Source organism: Hemitrygon akajei, chromosome 11 (assembly GCF_048418815.1).
Source record: "Hemitrygon akajei chromosome 11, sHemAka1.3, whole genome shotgun sequence".
In the NCBI taxonomy this organism is placed as follows: domain Eukaryota; kingdom Metazoa; phylum Chordata; class Chondrichthyes; order Myliobatiformes; family Dasyatidae; genus Hemitrygon; species Hemitrygon akajei.
This window is the reverse complement of record NC_133134.1, coordinates 127,840,553-127,859,547: the sequence shown is the minus strand read 5'-3', so window position 1 is coordinate 127,859,547 and position 18,995 is coordinate 127,840,553. Positions and strand designations below refer to the sequence as shown.

Here is an 18,995-nt window from a genome sequence, read left to right as displayed (position 1 = left end):
GTAGGCTACGGTCAATTATGGATAACTTTGAACATCCTCTACATAGCACCATCCAGAGACAGAGAAGCAGTTTCAGCGACAGGTTACTATCGATGCAATGCTCCTCAGACAGGATGAAGAGGTCAATACTCCCCAATGCCATTAGGCTTTACAATTCTACCGCCAGGACTTAAGAACTTTTTAAAAGCTATTATTAATGCTTTTTGAGATAGTGATTTAGATGCATATCATATTTTTTACTGAGTTATTGTATGTAATTAGTTTTGCTACAACAAGTGTATGGGACATTGGAAAAAAAGTTGAATTTCCCCATGGGGATGAATAAAGTATCTATCTATCTATCTATCTACAAGTTTTTTTTATATAAATGCAGCGGTTCACTGAGATCTGAAAATTATTTCAAGGGTTCCTCCAGGACAAAACGGTGGAGAAAGGCTGCTCTACAGTCAGGAATTCAATGACTACCATCACACCAGGTAAAACACAACTGTATAACTCAGATATGAGAAAAGAGTAAGAAAGTTATGTATTAGTGTCCTTGAAAATGTCTTCTTCAAAAAAAATTCAAGAGAAATTGTAAAACAAACATTTAAATAATGCGCAAGATTAAACACACTCAACATCTCAAGAGTGCTTCATCACTCTGAAAAGGTCACACAACCAAATATCAATTGCTTGTGTGCAATTGTGTGCAGATGCCAATCAGATGCCAGAGTGCATGTTCATCAGATGCCAACAGCAAGGGCTCCCAATCTTTTTTTATGCCATGGACACCTACCATTAACTGAGAAATCTATAGACTCCAAGTTGGGAGCCCTTGACTTTAGAAGAATGGTGAAGAAAGCCATTGTATTACAATTTCCAACTCCAATTCTAAATGCAAATCCAATCAATCAAATCAAAAATATAATTTTAAAAATTTAATTAACTATAATACACAAGTGGATTTCTATTTACATAGAAGTGGCAGGATAGAGGAGTTGAATGTTTCACAATAGATAAAGTATCGGAAGTCCAGCTTTTTGTCAAATTTTGAAAAAATGCTACTGACTCAAGACATTGAATTATTTATGCTTCATTTATGTTGAAAAAACAACCATAAACTCTTCAGACCTGCAGAGATATTATTTCATTTCCATGCACAATGTCAGTGAGCAAAAGCAAGTTGAAACAATCAGACAAGTTTTAGTCACTACAGGCAGTGCCCAGGTTACAAAGCGGTCCCATTGCTGAGATCTGTTTATAACACAAACTGTCTGCAAGTCGGAAATGAACAAAAACAGTGTGTGGGAAAGAGTCACAGAAACAGCTGTGATGGGGGAAAACAAGCAGCCATGGGAACAGTGGCCAGCAAATGTCTTCACGGACTCAGTCAGTGAGCTAGTGAGTCTCCTCAACATCCACAGCCTTAGAAGTTGCAGCTCACGGAGGAGTGCTTCCCCCTCCCCCCAAAAGCATGGACGAGGTGAGGCATACATTCCCACTGGCAGATGCCTGCACCCCCAAAGAAAATCCATCTCCCCCCCCCCCCAGTCACTTTAACGCTTGGTAATGTGTACGGAGCTTTGGCAAATCATGTATTGCTATGCATCACTGCAGCTCATCACTTTCAAGATCAAGATACTTGAACAATAACTGTAGCTAAGTAACCACAGAAGAGCATGGAGAGGCCGCTCAGCTGTTAGAGCAGATCTACCTCAGTTCACCTTTTCAACAGTCTCCATTGCACTTCATATCCATTTTTTTGCTTGTAAATCTTTAATATACTTTATATACATTATATATATATATACACACACACACATACATACACACATACACACACCCACAGCTTTCAGATTCACATAATGCTAGCTACTCATTAATAAGAAAGGGTAAATATCTTCTAAGCAGTCAGCCTCCAGTTCAAGGCTTCAACCCCAACTCTCATCTCCCTAGCCAATTAAGTAATCCCCTCAGAATCACCTATTTATTTAAATACTGGATGAGATTAAGTAACCTCTGGAGAAATCCTTCAATAGATGCTTCCTGACCTGCTGGGTTCCTTCAGCATCTTGTAGGTCATTCTCTTTCCACACATACTACATGATGATCACACCATCATTATTCCCAACTGTGGATCCCACAAGAGCCAGAACTCAGCTACAAGTGTGGACAGGTGTGCGTAAAGAGATGCGGGGGTGGGGGGGGGGGGGGAATGGGCTGTCTGTGTGCAGGCAAAAAGAGGTCAGGGAGCCAGTAAAGAGCAAGAGGGAGAACTCCAGGTGTGAGGTTTCAAGAGGATGTGAAACAAGGAAGGAGGCAGTGGATACAATCTACTCTAGGTCCAAGCTTGCATGTGAGTGAGAGCAAATATGCATAGCACAATATACATGATTGAATACAGCTACTGAATTAACAGTGCTTAAAACAGCTTTCATATTGAAGGTTTCCATTTGCCAAGATAGCTGCTCTACCTATAAAACTGAAGGATCACTGCTTTGGGGAGAAAAACAAACTTCTTCTCTTATAATACCCTGATACCATGTCAGCAATACCCAACACGAATTCTACAAGACTTTTTTACTTTTGAATTCCAATCCCATTACAATTCAAAAGGTTAACATTATTGTTTTTCCTATTTCTAGAGATATTTCATGTTACCTTGATTCATCTACAAGATCATCCAACTGCATCAATATTTCAATCTTACTTTTTGAAGAAGCATTTTTCCCCCAATAATCAAGATGCAAATCTTGCCATTACATTTCATCAGCCACGTTTTAAATTACTCATTTCATCCATTAACGTTCTTGTGTATTTTGGTCAGTCTTACCACATAGAAACAGGCCCTTTGACCCATCAGGTCTCTAGCAACCATCAAGCACTCATATACATTTATCCTTTTTTATTCTCTCCACAGGCCCATCAATTCTCTCTAGACTCTACCACTCACCCCCAGTAGTAGGAGCCTACCTACAATGCAGTTTAATCATCTTTGGGATGTGAAAGGAAACCAGAGCACCCAAGTGGAATCTGAGAGGACATGGGGAGAAAGAACATCTAAAACTGCAGGAAGACAATATCAGAAATCAAGATCAAAACTGTGTCATGGGAAATGAGAGACATCTGATCTACCAGCTGCACCACCTTGAGCATCAATTTGCTGTTAATAAAGCCAAATGTACACCTCATTCTACGCCATTTTGAATAGAGAGGTCCAAGTAACACATAATCAGTGTCCCTGTAGTTACCATCTGCCAACTCAAGCCCCCCCCCCCCATTTATTCCTATTGTTTATCGTCGAACTGCTGGGATTGGGTGCAAAATCCCATTTTGTTCACTCAGGGGCAAGGAGGGAAATATGTCTCCCTTGCTCAGTGTACTCACATGCAACTCCAAATCCACCAACATCACTGACTCTTAAAGCCAACAACACCCCATATTCTGTTTGCGAAATAAAATATTTTTAAAAATCTGTAATAATATCAATCCCATGAACTCTGGAGTTTTAAGTGACATCTGAATCATACAATTTAAAAACTCCTGAATCATCAAAATAACATGTTCATAGCTCACTTACATGTTCAAAAGTATCATTTATAATTTCTTATTTTAAGATCTACATCAACATCCTTATTTTTAGAATTTAGTATTTCCCCCAACTAATAAGAGGCTGACTGGTTTATAGTTCCAATCCCCCCCCCACCCCCATCTTTAATTGTAGCATTATACTTCTCTTCCAATCCATGCAGAATATTTTAAAATCTTGGGCATTTTGGAGAATCATAAACTAATATACTCTGCAACTACGCCTCACTCAAAATACTCCAGCATGTATTGTAAATGATAGAGGGATTTTTGAGATCAGTTTGTTTTCTAAAGCCATTACACTTTGAGGTTATTTTAATGAGAATGCGAAACTTGCTAAAACGAAATTCAAGTTTCTAATTCTCATTGCAAGGACAAAAACATAAGTAATGGGAAATATGACATAACATCTATATTCTTCATTTACCAGTACAAAATATCTTCTTCAAAAATGGATTGTGTTTTCTTTTGCTAACCTTTTCCATACAAATTGGAAGTTTTTATTTTATTTTCCTCCTCACTAAATGTCTGGTCATCTTTTGCCAAATTCTAAAAATTCTCAAGCTTGCCTTTTAACTAATTAGAAACTTTGTATTATCTTAACTTTGATAATACCTGTTCTTTTACAATATTTCCTAGCTGTACATGCATACTCAGTACTAATTATGATTTTCTTAGATGTCTGCTATTAGCTACTAGATGGTACATTAATAGTTTCCAAGTTTATCTTAATCACAATCACTATACCCCCTACATTAGATAATTTATCCAGATGTATGACTTGCTTCAGACCAAGAAGAGAAAAATCAGTCAAACCCATTACACAATACTTCATCAAAAATACCCTCTTCCTTGGCTGGTTTACTTATTTAGAAAACTCTCCTCATTTACCAGACTGGAATCAAAGAAGAAAATGTGACTTCCCTGTAATTAGTGCATTTTAATTTGAACCAAACCTTTAAACTCCCTCAAAAAGAACGTCATTATGGTTTTCCCTTCACATGCTTCTGTCTACATCATCCAAGATAACTGATCACTACTATTTATTTAGAAATAAAGCATGGAACAGGCCCTTCAAGCCACACCACCAAGCAACCCCCAATTTAACTCTAGCCTAAACATGGGATAATTTACAAAGACCAATAACTGATGTGTCTTTGGACTGCTGGTAGGTCTTTGGCTCCAATGGTACTATATTTAAACATGGTACAATGCAGACAATACACCCTTTGGAACTCTCAGTCCACTGTTGCCAAACACCAACTACAATATCCGCCATAACACATCTGTTCCTGCTCCCATCAACTTGCGTGGCCTACTCTACTGATCAATATGCTCATTTACTCTGTAAACTTTGCTCTTATCCAAGCAGTAGGCAAGAATCTTGGGAAATGGTGAAACCAATGATTCCTACATCTGGACTTGCTTTGACATTTAACCTCACAGTCACAAATTTGTAATCCCCATTAAGCCACATTACCAAATACAGGCAACATGAAAACAAATGAAGTGCCATTTACTTCAAATGTTAGCAGAAACAATATCTTAAAGTACATGGTGCTCATACTTCCTATTTCAATAAATAATTAAGACACTCAATGAGATCTGAAATACATTGGTTAACATTCACAAACATCATGAGACAAAGGGACTGCATGAATAATACTGAACAGAAAACAGTTAACCAATCCAGAAACATGGTCATAAGCTTTTAAAAGAGGGCTCCAAACCATTCAGAAAAAAGTACTCAAAAAGCTAGTCATTGTTTATCTCTCAGCCTGAATGTTCACACTTTCTTCTCAGAGAGCAGACGTCTTCTACTCCCCTAAACTAAGAAGCCTAATTTAATTCTTCTCTAGCCTTCCTCAAAAAAGATCCTCCTTCTTGGCATCCGATTGATCAGGAATCTCTTAAGTTCACATATACAAGGCCTTCTACAACAAAAGAGAAACACAGAGGCATTGCCAGAAATTCCTAAGAATCTTGCAGCCCATCCCATTGGTGCCAATTCTTTAGGAGCTCTTTAATAAAAATTGCAGTCATTGTCAATGTAAGGAGGGAGGGCCCCTACTGTCTCAAACTGGCATCAGGTGGGTCCTTGAACTTGCATCATGCAAGAACAGTCTTTGCCTTTTGGTATTCACTCTTCCTGGTCAGAGGTGAACTGTATGATGACATCATCAGTTACTCCTTTAAGGAGTTATATCCAGCAGTTCCCAACAATGTCTCTACAAAACAACTTTCCTTTCAATTGGGTGGTGTGCAGGTGGATCTTAAAATGGTACGGGGTGTGTGTATTTTATCAGCCTCTGTACAGCTAATTACAGACAAGACTGACACACGTCCATAAAAATGTTGTAGGTTGCTGATCCAAGATCTAAACATGGTGCATAATTGCTTCCTGGTGCAAAAGTTTATTTCACTTTTTTTTAAAAAGTTCTTTTTTGAAAAAAAACAATTGCTCATTATCAAATTAGACCCATTTAGACCCCATTGAGCATTGTACCCCAATTCTTCTCTCCACAAATTTGCTACCAATTGAAGGAAATTACTTTGTTCACATTGTTTAATTGAAAAGGTGTTTTATTTTTAAAAATATAAATGAGCGCCAAAATGTCCTTAAAAGTTCAAGGATGCATTTTTCCATTAACATATTGTGAACTTACTAGTTTTACGTGAGGACCACAGAAAACAATGTGCTGTCCTTTATTGCATACACATGCAGAAGGCCAACTACCAAGAACATGTCTTTGTATCTCAAACATTCTATCAAACCAGTGTGATTGGAAAAGACATTCATGAAATCTCTTAATAACACAAAACACCAATTATATGTCTGCCAAGTACAAAAGAAACACAAAATTAACCCTTGCCAGCTCTTCTGGCTTTATTTTAATGAAGTTCAGCGACAAGATATTATTCCAACACCAATCTAATGCCCAATTGCATCTTTATGGAGTAAACCCTCAACAATGGAAGAAACGCAACACATCTTGGCATTAAATAAACCTGCCAGGTTGTGACTGCACCACTGTTAAACAGAGGACGACCATGCCAGGCCATGGGGCTTTGAATTTTACATGCTCAGTAACTAGATTATATCATTCATTTTCACTGAAGATTCACCATAAACTCGCATCAAAAAATTAGGATAAAAACTTTCATCAGAAAAGAGATCTAAAAATTTCTCCAGCAAAGAATTAAATCCTGTGAAGGCAATGCAGTGCACACCATGTCAAAGACATTTCTAGAGTGCCATTGGTGGAGCTTGGAAGATTTCCACCCATTCACTGTTTATAGTGATATTGATTGAGCACGCTCTCCAATTTCTCTCATGCAGTATTTGCAAAACCACCATTCATAGTACTGGTCGACCTTCACTAATCCAGCACCACTGGGACCTGCGGAGTGCCGGATTAGTGAAAATGCCGAACTACAGAAGGATCACATTAAGCATTAGCTAACCGCCTCATCATACCTTTAAAATATCATGCAAATCAGTGCTAGTTAGATGATAATGAAACAGAAATACTAAATGAGCAGCAAGTGAAATTTTAATAAAGTAACACACTGTACAGGCACAGATAAAATAAAGGGTACAGGTAAATGTACAGGAATTAACTTATACAGAACAGTTGAGCACTTCCGCTTCTAAAGTGAGATGTTTAATATGCCTTCAGGCAAAGTTACATGTCTGCAAGTGTGGGGTTGTCAGGATCATCAACATCTTCATGTTGAAAAATGAGTGAAGCATCAGGAACTGGTGCAGAAACGCGCACAACAGTTTCTTCAAAGACTGTTGATGTTGGTGGCAGCACATCTGGATAAGCAGAAGCAGAAGTTGGAGAAAGGAGGCCTTCTATACGTCACCTTTCATGCGACCACCAGGCGGTCAGGGATCTGGCGCTGGGCTCTTCCCTCTTCACTCACAGTTACTGAGGGAATCCTCGTTAGTTTCTTTTCCTCTGCTTAGTAATATGCTTAAATACAGCGGGTCACCATGTCTGATCTGAGGTCATAGGCAGAAGAGAACGGAGCATTGGCTGGGCGACGACGGAGGGCAGAGCATGACTGCCAGAAGGCGGGTGAGAAAGCCGACCGACCCAGCGCATGCCAGCTCCCCCGCCACAGGCGGGTGAGACGGGCCAGTGCCGGGCGGCCACACCTCACACAAATGATACTAATAAATGCAGGGAAACAAGCAGGAATCACCGGTGTGCTTACAAGAGTGCACCAACATGTGAACAGATCTAGCGCAACCAAAACAATGTGCAGCAGATTGGTATGGTGGCCCAGGAAATTTGATATCTCCTCTGTACCTACTCCCCAGCACCTTAAACTTGTGTCCTCTTGTGGCAACCATTTCAGCCCTGGGAAAAAGCCTCTGTCTATCCACACGATCAATGCCTCTCATCATCTGATACACCTCTATCAGGTTACCTCTCATCCTCCTTCGCTCTAAGGAGAAAAGGCCGAGTTCACTCAACCTATTCTCATAAGATGTGCTCCCCACTCCAGGCAACATCCTTGTAAATCTCCTCTGCACACTTTCTATGGCTTCCACATCCTTTCTGCAGTGAGGTGACCAGAAAGGAGCACAGTATTCCAAGTGGGGTCTGACCAGGGTCCTATACATCTGCAACATTACCTCTCGGCCTCTAAATTCAATTCCACGATTGATGAAGGCCAATACACCATACGCTTTCTTAACCAGAGTCAACCTGCACAGCTGCTTTGAGCGTCCTATGGATTCAGACCACAAGATCCCTCTGATCCCCAAACTGCCCAGAATCTTACCATTAATACTATATTCTGCCATCATACTTGACCTACCAAAATGAACCACCTCACACATCTGGGTTAAACTCCATCTGCCACTTCTCAGCCCAGTTTTGCATACTATCAATATCCCTCTAACCTCTGACAGCCCTCCACACTATCCACAACACCTCCAACCTTTGTATCATCAGCAAATTTACTAACCTGTCCCTCCACTTCCTCATCCAGGTCATTTATAAAAATCATGAAGAGTAAGGGTCCCAGAACAGATCCCTGAGGCACACCACTGTTCACCGACCTCCATGCAGAATATGACCCATCTACAACTACTCTTTGCCTTCTGTGGGCAAGCCAGTTCTGGGTCCACAAAGCAATGTCCCCTTGGATCCCATTCCTCCTCATTTTCTCAATAAGCCTTGCATGGAGTACCATGTTGGCGAATAGTGTTGGTGTCTTGTACAAGAATCACTAAAGATTCAGCAAACAATTAAGGCGGCAAATGGTATGCTGTCCTTTATTGTGGGAGTACAGACAGATTGCTCCAATTATATATAGCCCCAGTGAGATCACATCTGGAATGCCTGCCCAGCAAAGGAAGAAAATTTTCAATAGCCAAAATGTACAAAAGGTTCATTAAAAGATTGGATCTCTTTAGCAATTATTTTATGAGAAGTGATAAAACAGGTTGGGGCCGCCCATAAGCTCTAGGAGTTTAGCAAAATGAGTAGAGAGAGAAAATTGTTAAAAGTAAAACAGAAAAGCTTGAAACACTCAATGGGTAAGTCAGCATCCATGAAAAAGAAAATTTCAAGTCCAGGCCCTTTGTCAAATCTGGATTTTCATAATTCTTAAAAACAAATTGACAGGGTAGGTATTTTGTATTTCTAAGGCAGGGAGGTCCAGTGATTAATCTCTCAAAATAAGGGTGAATAGCCATTCAGAACAGAGCTGAGAAGTTATTCGTTCTCATGGAGTGCAATGAATTATTGGAACACATTGGAAAGGGCAGTAGAATCCAACTTTCTTGCTCTTTTCCATAGATGAGGCCTGAACTGCTGAGTTCCTCCAGCATTTTGTGTGTATTGCTTTGGATTTCCAGCATCTACAGATTTTCTTGTGTTTGCAGAATCCAACTTCCTCAGTACATTCAAAACAGCAATTATAAGATTATATTTGATTGGGGGGGGGGGGGGGGGGAGAATGGAAGAGGGTTATGGAGTTTGTGACCCAGATCAGCCATGACCTTACTGAGTGGTGCAGCCGGCACAAAAAAAAATGACATGCCTCTGCGCATGCTTAACCTCTCCCACCCACCCCCAGATCTCTTTTGTCCTCAAGCCCTCACCTTTTTCTCTGCCTTTGAAAATACTCTCCTTCCTAACTTTTGTTTTAAGAAATACTTCCAAACTAACCCCAAGGCCCTTCAATAGTGCCTAAAAGCTGATTTATACTTGTGCATACGGGCCACGCCGCAGCCTACACCGTAACCCTGATTTTCTCTTCTGCGTCGCTCTACGCTGTAGTGAGCATGCGTTGAGGCGCGCCAAAACACTAGTTGGCGGCGCGGTTTCTATGCCACTGTGTTGAGTTTCTTTGTGAGAGACATGGACGAGGAAATGCATTTCAAACATTTTCGCATGTCGGCAGGTAGCTTTGACGATTTGGTTCATCTATTTCGTATCGGCGTACATACTGCATTCAAATGTGGTAGAGAAGAAGTAACCAAAATGCGTAGGAGGAAATGCGATGCTACCGAGTGGACCAATCACAGTTGCTGCAGTCTGTAACTTTTCTGGAGACGTGCACTTTACTGCATAGGGTACGCAACACGTACGGCGTAGATGCAACACACAAGTATAAATCAGCCTTATGTGCAGTCACTGTTGTAATGAAATAATTTTAAACAAAGATCATAAGCAAAGTGAGGCAATTAGCTAAGTGAATCAGCCACTATTTTTGCTAAGAGAGCAGTAAGCAAAATATTTGACAGATCTTGAATTTCTGAGAAACTACACCTCTGCTATAATGATTCTGAGTCTATGCCAGTTATAACACAGTAATCTTACCCATCACATTGCCCTGCTCTTTCTCCATTGCCCAATTTATTCGAAAGCTATTGATTGATTCGGTTTTTATCACCTTCACTGGCAGAGAATTTGAGTAAAAAGATTACCCCGCTTCCCCGTTGTATCTTCTATTCAATATTTTTCAATCTTTCCCAAAGTCTGAACTATCTACCGTATGAGCTTTAATGTTAAATTCACTCTCAATATTCGTTGCTCCAAATGGAAAAATCACCAATTTCTCCTTTAACCTTAAAGTACAGAGCTCCCAAAGCTCTGCTATTACAACTTGCATATTAGCAGATACATTCAATTACACTTGGTCACAGATTAAATCCTGATCTTTACAGACCACAACAGTAGACTCCATTGCAAAACTACCTTTAGGACATCCTAACATTGTTAAAGGCACAATAAAATGGAATTATTTTTCTTAGAACCGCTGACACTGCATCAACCTTGCAAAAACATCTCTGAACCACTCAAGATTAAATGTGCTTGTTTAACTCTTTATTAATTCCATGTCATGCCAGCCATACTGCCGTAAAATACAAGGTTCATTTTCAACAGAGATTACAATATCCATAATCTTCTGCAGGCTCAGTGATTACATTAAATGACACAAGATGGCTTGAAGTTATCCACTGCTTTCTGTCAAGTAAATGATGATAACATTAACTTTAGTTTCTCTGCCTTATCCTAGTGAAAGGAAAACCATAATCAGGCATCATCACTGCCCACTGATGCTAAATAAATTGCCCTGGACATGCACATACATTGACATAGCAAGAGCAGAAAGACAAACTACTCTCCTGCTTTTTGCATTCATATTTAAAATATATACCATCTTGACCAAAAAAAAACCTATGTATGTTCCAGAGAACTTCTGGAACTGAATGCAGCAATGCCCTCAATAGTGTCACAAAAAAATTAACACACCATAACAAGGAAGCAAGAGAGAAAAATTTTACAAGACTTCTCCAAAATGAAGTCACGGACATTGTACAATTATACCCATACAATTGCCAGAATGGAAAGGTATAAACAAAATTTTCTAGCTATATTTTAATTGAGAAACATGCCATTTAGACACACGAGAGATATTCCAGTCATGGCACTAACAGCACTCCTTCCCCACCCTAAGTGCCGACCCACTCTGCAAAACTGTACCATTCAATAGCAGTTAGCACATAGCTGTTCACTTCACTCATGCACAACACTAAAGCTGACCAGTAAAACCCACTTCCTGTTAACCTCTTGTAACAAGATACCCTATTCAAGTCCTTAGTTCCCCAATATATACACTTACAGAGCCAAGAGGAAAGCAGCTGAACTCCATAAGCAAGTTAAAAGCCTAAGAAACAGTTGTCTTTGTCTCATTAGTGAGGCTCTCTGAATTTCCTGTACAGATTGTAATCAGTGTTCTTGCCCTCACTAGAGGCTGCTGTTCACATCCTTGTTAGCTCCGATTTCTTAGATAAGGTCAAATAAATTAAAGCTGTTCATTGATTTGGAAACAGTTTAAGTAGAACAAATATTGTGGTCTTTTACAGTAAACTCAACTAGTACATGGTGAACAGCAGCAGGTTTCTCAATCGAAATCTCATTTACAAGCAAGATGCATCAAATACTGAAGCAATTAAAACCTGGAGCTTAGAAAGCTGTATTTCATGATGACAAATTGTGCAAGTACCGTAAAACAATGATCCAAAACCTTTGAAATGCCATTATCTGAAACACTGGAAATACACGTGCAGATATTTTAGGCATGATTCTGACAAGTTTAATATTTTGCTCAGTATCCATAGCTACAATGATTATCTATAAGAATAGCTTTATGAAACATACAGTAAAATGCATCATTTGGATCAATGACCAACACAATCCAAGGATGTGGTGGGAGCAGCCTGCAAGTTTCACAATGCTTCCAGCACCAGCATTGCATGCCCACAGCTTACTAATCCTAAACATGCCAGTCCTTGTAAAGTGGAGCAGCTAGAAGAAACCTGTGCCACCGCGGGGAGAATGTACAAACTCCTCACATGCAGCAGCGGGAAGTGAACACTAATCGCTGGTGCTGTAATGCATTACACTACCTTCATTCTGCTTTAGCAATTGCTAAGCAAGCTTACTTTACAGTTATTGCAAGCTTAAACTTCACTTGCAATTACAATTAGACAACCAAATGGATTCAAGTAAACCAGAAGCAGAGAACACTTGCAGCCATCATAAATAACGTTTTTCTTTTTATGGATGAGAGCAGCAGACACAGCATAGCACTGACTAGTGTTTCATGCTCTTACTTCACGGAGAGGCCAAACAGCCTCTAATAATACAGGTTGCTTTCAGAAATGCAAGCCTGCCTGGCTTTAAACAATTAAGCAATAGTGCAACTTTCCAATAACAAGCAAAATAACACAACTACGGCTTAACAATTAAAAATCCAGAATGTATTATCTCTGCCTAACATCAATGTTTAATCAGAACACTGAGGGTGGAGAACAACAAATCAAAAAGACATTCAAAAGAAAACTTCATTGTTCCAACTTCATTCTTTTATCTAGATCCTAGAATTTCAAGAATGTAATCTCCAAGCATCCTGTAATCCAATAAATGTTGGGAATGCACCAAACTCAGCAGGGATTTGAGATCCAAGTGCTGCCAAATGGTATTAAGACAAAAAGCACTAACTGATTTCAACCCAGCCGATGCGAAGATAAGGGCAGCATTATACTTAGTCAACCAACAGAACAATTAAAAAGTTGTTCAAATTAACAGTTTAAATACCATGCACCTACACTTCATGTGGAAACAGAACACTCTAGGGAAAAATTATTTGCAGGGCTGGAGGAAGTTAAACGTTTCATACACAGCAGCACATAACCTTGATAACATTCAAGCTTTTAAATTATTAACAAAAGCATCAACTCCTCAAGCATTTCTAGTTGCTTATAGCTTGTAAACAGTATTTCTGAAAACATTATCGTTGACAAAAATGGTCCTTCAATTAAATCTCATGGAATCAAAATGCCAAAAAATCAAATTCCAGATGGAAGTGCCAGCACCCCCCCACCCCCCATGTGAGACTTTGTCACCATCTTCCCCAGTTTAGACTAATTTATGTTTATGATAGCTGTCATATAACCTATATTATTTTACATCAGGCAAATCATGACATTTGATTCAACAGAATTATATTCAACTTCTCTTGCGTTATCATGCAACTCCCCTTCAGCTTTTTAAATACTTGTTCTCTTTTTAAAAGAGTCAAATGAATACAGAAAATACATATCACAGTTGAAAAAGCCATGGCGTACAAGATAAACATTTAGCTCCAGTGCCCAAATCAGACCAAATGCATTTTCTATCTTGAAGCTTTAAGTTTCATACTGTCGCTAAAATACTCCTTAAAAATCAACGCTGCCAGTATTTAAATATCACAAAGTAAATTTGCACTTACATCCCATTTATTCAATCAGTGCAAGAAGTGCTAACGTTTAGAACACTGTTAACTTAAGGAAGCAAAATTAAAAGATTAAGACACAGTTGAAAAGCAAAGTTAATCTCAAACAGTGACTAGATCACCTGCTGGGTTGGAGAATGCTGAAAGCCCTCCAGTAAACATGTGTTCTACTTGTACATGACTTGCACAATAACTGCAACTATTAAGATTAACACAGGAGGGCACCCAAGTCAAGCAAACAGCACCGAAGTGTCCAGAAGTATGAAGACCACAAAATTAAAAAATACAACTGATACACTTTTACAACAAATTCCACTCATTTTTAAATCAACACCTCAATGGAACTGGATGCAATAAGGTGACATCTCGACTTAGTTTCTAGCCGCAGTAGGAAAACATTATAGACTATTCCTCATGAAATCTTCACATGCATGCTGTGTGGAAACTGGAAGCTCCTTGGACTGCAACAAATTGCATATTTGGGGAGGATACTCTTTTCTGCTCCTGTCCCAAAACTAGAAGTACTTCCTTTCTATGACCATTACTTCGATCGCAAAAATTTGAGCAGCAGAACACAAGGTAAATTAACAAACGGTAATGACAATCATTAACAGCCTTAATGTTGTTAATATGTTCCAAAGCACTTTACATGGGGAAAAATGTTGATATCGTTCCATGAAAAGACAGGACAGATGGTCACAAACACAGGCAGAAGTTTAAAAAACCTCCTTAAATGGAGGCAACGACATGTTGCATTCCAGTACATACGTGCCCTCACAGCTAAAGACACAGCTGTCAATGGTGGAAAGGTATGGCTCAAGATGCTAGAATCTGTGTGATATCAGGGGTTGTGGGGCTACAAAAGATTAGAGATAGGAAGTGGATTTTAAAGTAAAGCCAAAAATTAAAAATAAACAATTCCCTTGCTGGCAACAGCTTGATAAGAGATCAGGGTGATGGATGAACAGGACTAACAAGTTTGGATTTTGGTAGCAAAGGTTTTGCTGAACATCTTGGATTTGCTTACCTTCTCTGTTGGTGAAGTTACTCCAGCAGAGATGGTCCATAGCTGCTAGTGGGGTCTAGTCTTCTACTTTATTCAAACGTAGCATTATTCATACGTGAGTGGATGAAGAGAGGGAGGGTCACGAGCCATTTATCCACAAGATGCGTATCCATCCATATTTAGAGCAAAACTTATGAAAAACACCAGGTCAAAAAAAAACTCTATAATTTTAGCGCCTTTTAACATAGCACTGATAACAGCACTGACCAAGAGTCAAGCTTGGGACTTTCTGGTCAGTATAGTGCAGCTGATGAAACATAGCATGTATTGTGTTAAGGTTGTTTTTGTATTGTCAGTCAGCTAGTTCTGCCAGCTCCTGATGCATGGGCCTCACAGTGAGAGGCAAACAAAGTAAAATCTATCATGGCTATGACTGGCAGGAGAGAAACAGCCTCTCCACCAGTCAGGTTTGATAGTGAACGTAGCTAGTTCATGTGAGGTTGCTACTGTTAGCTCTTATCCAGATAAAAAAAAAGATGCACAATTCAGTAAGAGTGGCTGTGAATTATTTGATGCAAATAAAACCAATGACAAACCACAGTTACTACAATGCCATTTCTATAATAGCACAAAAATATTATTAACTGTACCGAAAGTCACAAGAGTACAACAAAAACATGCATTTTTAAAAATTACTCTTTAAGAATTAAGTTAGGATTAATCAATAAAAAACCAACATTTTAATGTTTTACTCAAAATATTTCACGTTTCAGAAAAGCTTGAAGGTCAGCTGTTGCATACTGTTATTCAACACAAGGCAATCAGTTACTTTTTAAGCTCAAAACAATTTGGAACCCTCCCTTTGTAGAAACTTACTTTAAAATGTGGCTCAAGTTAATTTTTAAATAATTAAGAGAACTATTTTCCCTTTTAAAGAAAACGTCTGATAGATACTGAACAACCTGGCAGAATACTTCTGAAAAAAGGAATTGAAAACAATGAAACCCCATCCCATCTCCAACTTTTGTTCTAAGGAAAAGTACTACTCACAAAAGATTAACGAAGCGAAAATAAAATTGGATGTTCCTGGTAACCACATCTAATATAAATGTATATCCACCAATAAGCTTTAGTTGGTAAACAACATATTCATAGTCATGCTTAACACTACCATGGTGTTAACAGTAAACTAAACAACGCAAAACCCTGCTGCCAAGGTCAATTGCTTGGGAGCCCTAATTGTTAGCTTGACATCAACTTGCCACCCAGCCGGCCTAAGAAGGCAAAGGTTACATCAGCAGTTTCTTGAAGATGTTGGTGCTCTTGCAGAAATCTGCTGTACTGTATGTCATTGAAAGGAAAACAAAGGCATGCACAAGATTTGCCTACTACTCTGCTTCAGCAGAAAGCAGGCCTATCAAACTACAATTCCTCATTTTTGTGGCAACAGCTGAATACTAATTCTCCTTCCATATGCAGACAATATTAAAATACAAACTATACATATCCTTTGAAAGGAAATCTTTTGCACACTCTTTTGGGAATTGTCAGTTGTAACAATTTATAGGCTCTGCATTGACCAATTCGTTTTATAGACCATTCTGTGTACATCTCCATGGCAATTTGGGGTTGAAATATACATAGGAAGCTATTGGGATTGGTTTGGAACTTAAAGATCGTTCATGCCACACATAAAAAAAAGACATGAACAAGCATAACTACAGGCCTTTAATAACTGCAGCAACCCATACATCTTTCTTCATTAGAGATCCACAAGCTGACTCATACAGATTACTGACGTCTCTTTTTTGTAATTAAAAATTTCCAGAATGGAAAATGGAGAAAACTTATCTGTTCTTAGAAGGCACTACCAGCCAGTTCAGCATTGAATGAAAGCAAAGAAATGCATGTTGATACCAAAACCTTTTGCCTTTTTTTCCTTCCCCCCCTCACCCATAGATGTTTCACAGCCCACTAGTGTTTTTGAACACAATTTATTTTAGATTCAAGACAACACAACATTAAACTTAAGCTAAAGTGCAAATCTTTTAGATAGTTATTGCCACTAAAAGTCTCAAAACCTCCAATCTTTCAAGAAAAGTTTTAAATTTTACGTTTGCAAGAAACTCTTTACTGGTTGGCTACATAGAGAACAACACAGGTTGAATTATCTACAATCAACAAATATTTTAACTCCACTCAGAAGTCAGAAATTGTATCAATAGCAACAACTTTCAATCCAGTATAATACTTCACATTTCATGGAGCAAGATAAAAATGGAATAATCTAGGAATCAGTTCATTTGGCAGATTGATAACATGCCACCATATTTAGAAAGTCTATGAAAGTCAAGTTTCTATGCTCTTTGCATCTTCTAATTGTATTAATGCAGCAGAGAGAGAATTTGTAAATATTCCCTTATTTAGGTTTGAAGGGGGGAAAAAAGTATCAGTGTTGTGTTTTGTATTTTTGGAAGCCGACTTCATTTGTTCCCAAGTCAGCAATGTCCATTACTCCCCATATGATTCTGAACAAAGTCAATGATGCTTTTCCTATTTGTTCACATTTTCAGTAATCCTCTGGCATGAAGACTCCTTTAATGTTGATGCAACTAGAAGCTAAACCATACATCATAAAATAAAAAGAAAATTAAAATAGGATAAAGTCACTATGCATCCTGGTAACTCAAACTGTTAATTACTGTCCAGGTGAGAGAAGAGAAGAGATACACTACTACACTGGTTTCCTGGGTGTATTGATTACAAATACAAATCTAGAGAAACCACACACAAAAAGAAATTTGATAACAAAAAGTGATCACCAATAAGTATTCCTGCCTGTGCAAATTTTCAGTACATATTGAAGGGAATAAAAGCTTATTTCAATTTTTGTTTAACTCTTTCCTAAAAGGAAAAAAAAGATGCCTTGCTTACTATATACTGTACCTCCTAATATACAGCAAATAAATAGTTTAGGAGATCATAATATTTTAAAACTATCCTTAAAATTTTTCCCAAAAACCTATCGCCACCTCAACTATATTATGACCAAAATTAAATTGGTCATAAAAATATTTATGTATTGTTCAACAGTGCACTCTAACATTTCTTTTATGCTAAAGGCAGTAAGGTCTTATTTTTAAAAAGATGACAAATTCACTAGAAATTTCTAATTTCAGAAACAAATGCATGCTGGGTATAAATAGATGTGTGATGTACAAAAAGCATAGCATTTTGAGCTCAGAAGCCCAGGGAGAGAGGAAACAAATCCCCTTCCTATTGTGAGCAGCAGATTAGTCTCAATTACCTTACACACCTCAAATTTTCAAACACTACCATAAATATTAGAGATATTTCAACACAAATCCATTTATTCTAGTATTTGCACATTCAACTGTAACAACTCATCCAACAAAATTTCTGGGAGACATGAGGTTTGATGTGTTGGACAATAGCTTTTGTTCCAAATTATATTTGTTTAAAACACACAGATCACAATGAACTAAATAAAACAAACAGCTTTAATAATGATCCACTACTGAATAGTTAGTTACAGAGCAGGATTTTCTCTTCTTCATTCAGTTGTATGTGGTAGCACAAATATTCTCTTGAATAAATGAATTACAGAATTTAATTAAGTTTACACACAATTGATTAATAACATTTAAGTGATTCTAGCAAATACCCATTTGAAAGAAATTTATCTTTAAAAAATCCCACAACATATTCAACCCACTGAAAAATACTGCACCCTAGTCTGAATGTTTATCTACCTCCCCCCCCCACTTCATCCTGCATAGAACAATGTTACTTTAAAACACAGAAACAAACTTCATATGGCCCTCCTTTAATTTCCCAATAATACAAATATTGTTACATTGGTTATTTTTAAAACTAGTGTAGTTAAGTCCATTCACTTCAACTGATGCACTTTCTTCCAAAGTATAACGATGCAGCTTTAAAGTACTTATCACAATGGCAATGATGAACATTTTGTAAATTGGAAAACAATTCACAAATGTACCACATTAAGAATGTAAATGGTCATAATTCATACTTTTGGCTTGTAATGTGCATTACTACAGACTAGCACAAATCAATATTCATCAGACAC

The 18,995-nt window shown here is 38.2% G+C and overlaps 1 protein-coding gene across 4 annotated transcripts in view; it reads right to left on the bottom strand.

The window, feature by feature from the left end:
• sall4 (spalt-like transcription factor 4) overlaps positions 1-18,995 on the bottom strand; it is a 49,859-nt gene that overhangs the window by 27,771 nt on the left and 3,093 nt on the right. Inside the window, exon 1 of one of the 4 annotated variants that reach the window (XM_073061646.1) lies at positions 14,903-14,974. The exons of 1 other annotated variant lie outside the window; for it this stretch is intronic. In XM_073061646.1, the coding sequence (XP_072917747.1) occupies positions 14,903-14,942 (40 nt within the window). In that variant the 5' untranslated portion in view covers positions 14,943-14,974. 2 more of the 4 variants (XM_073061645.1, XM_073061647.1) reach the window with 2 other exon arrangements.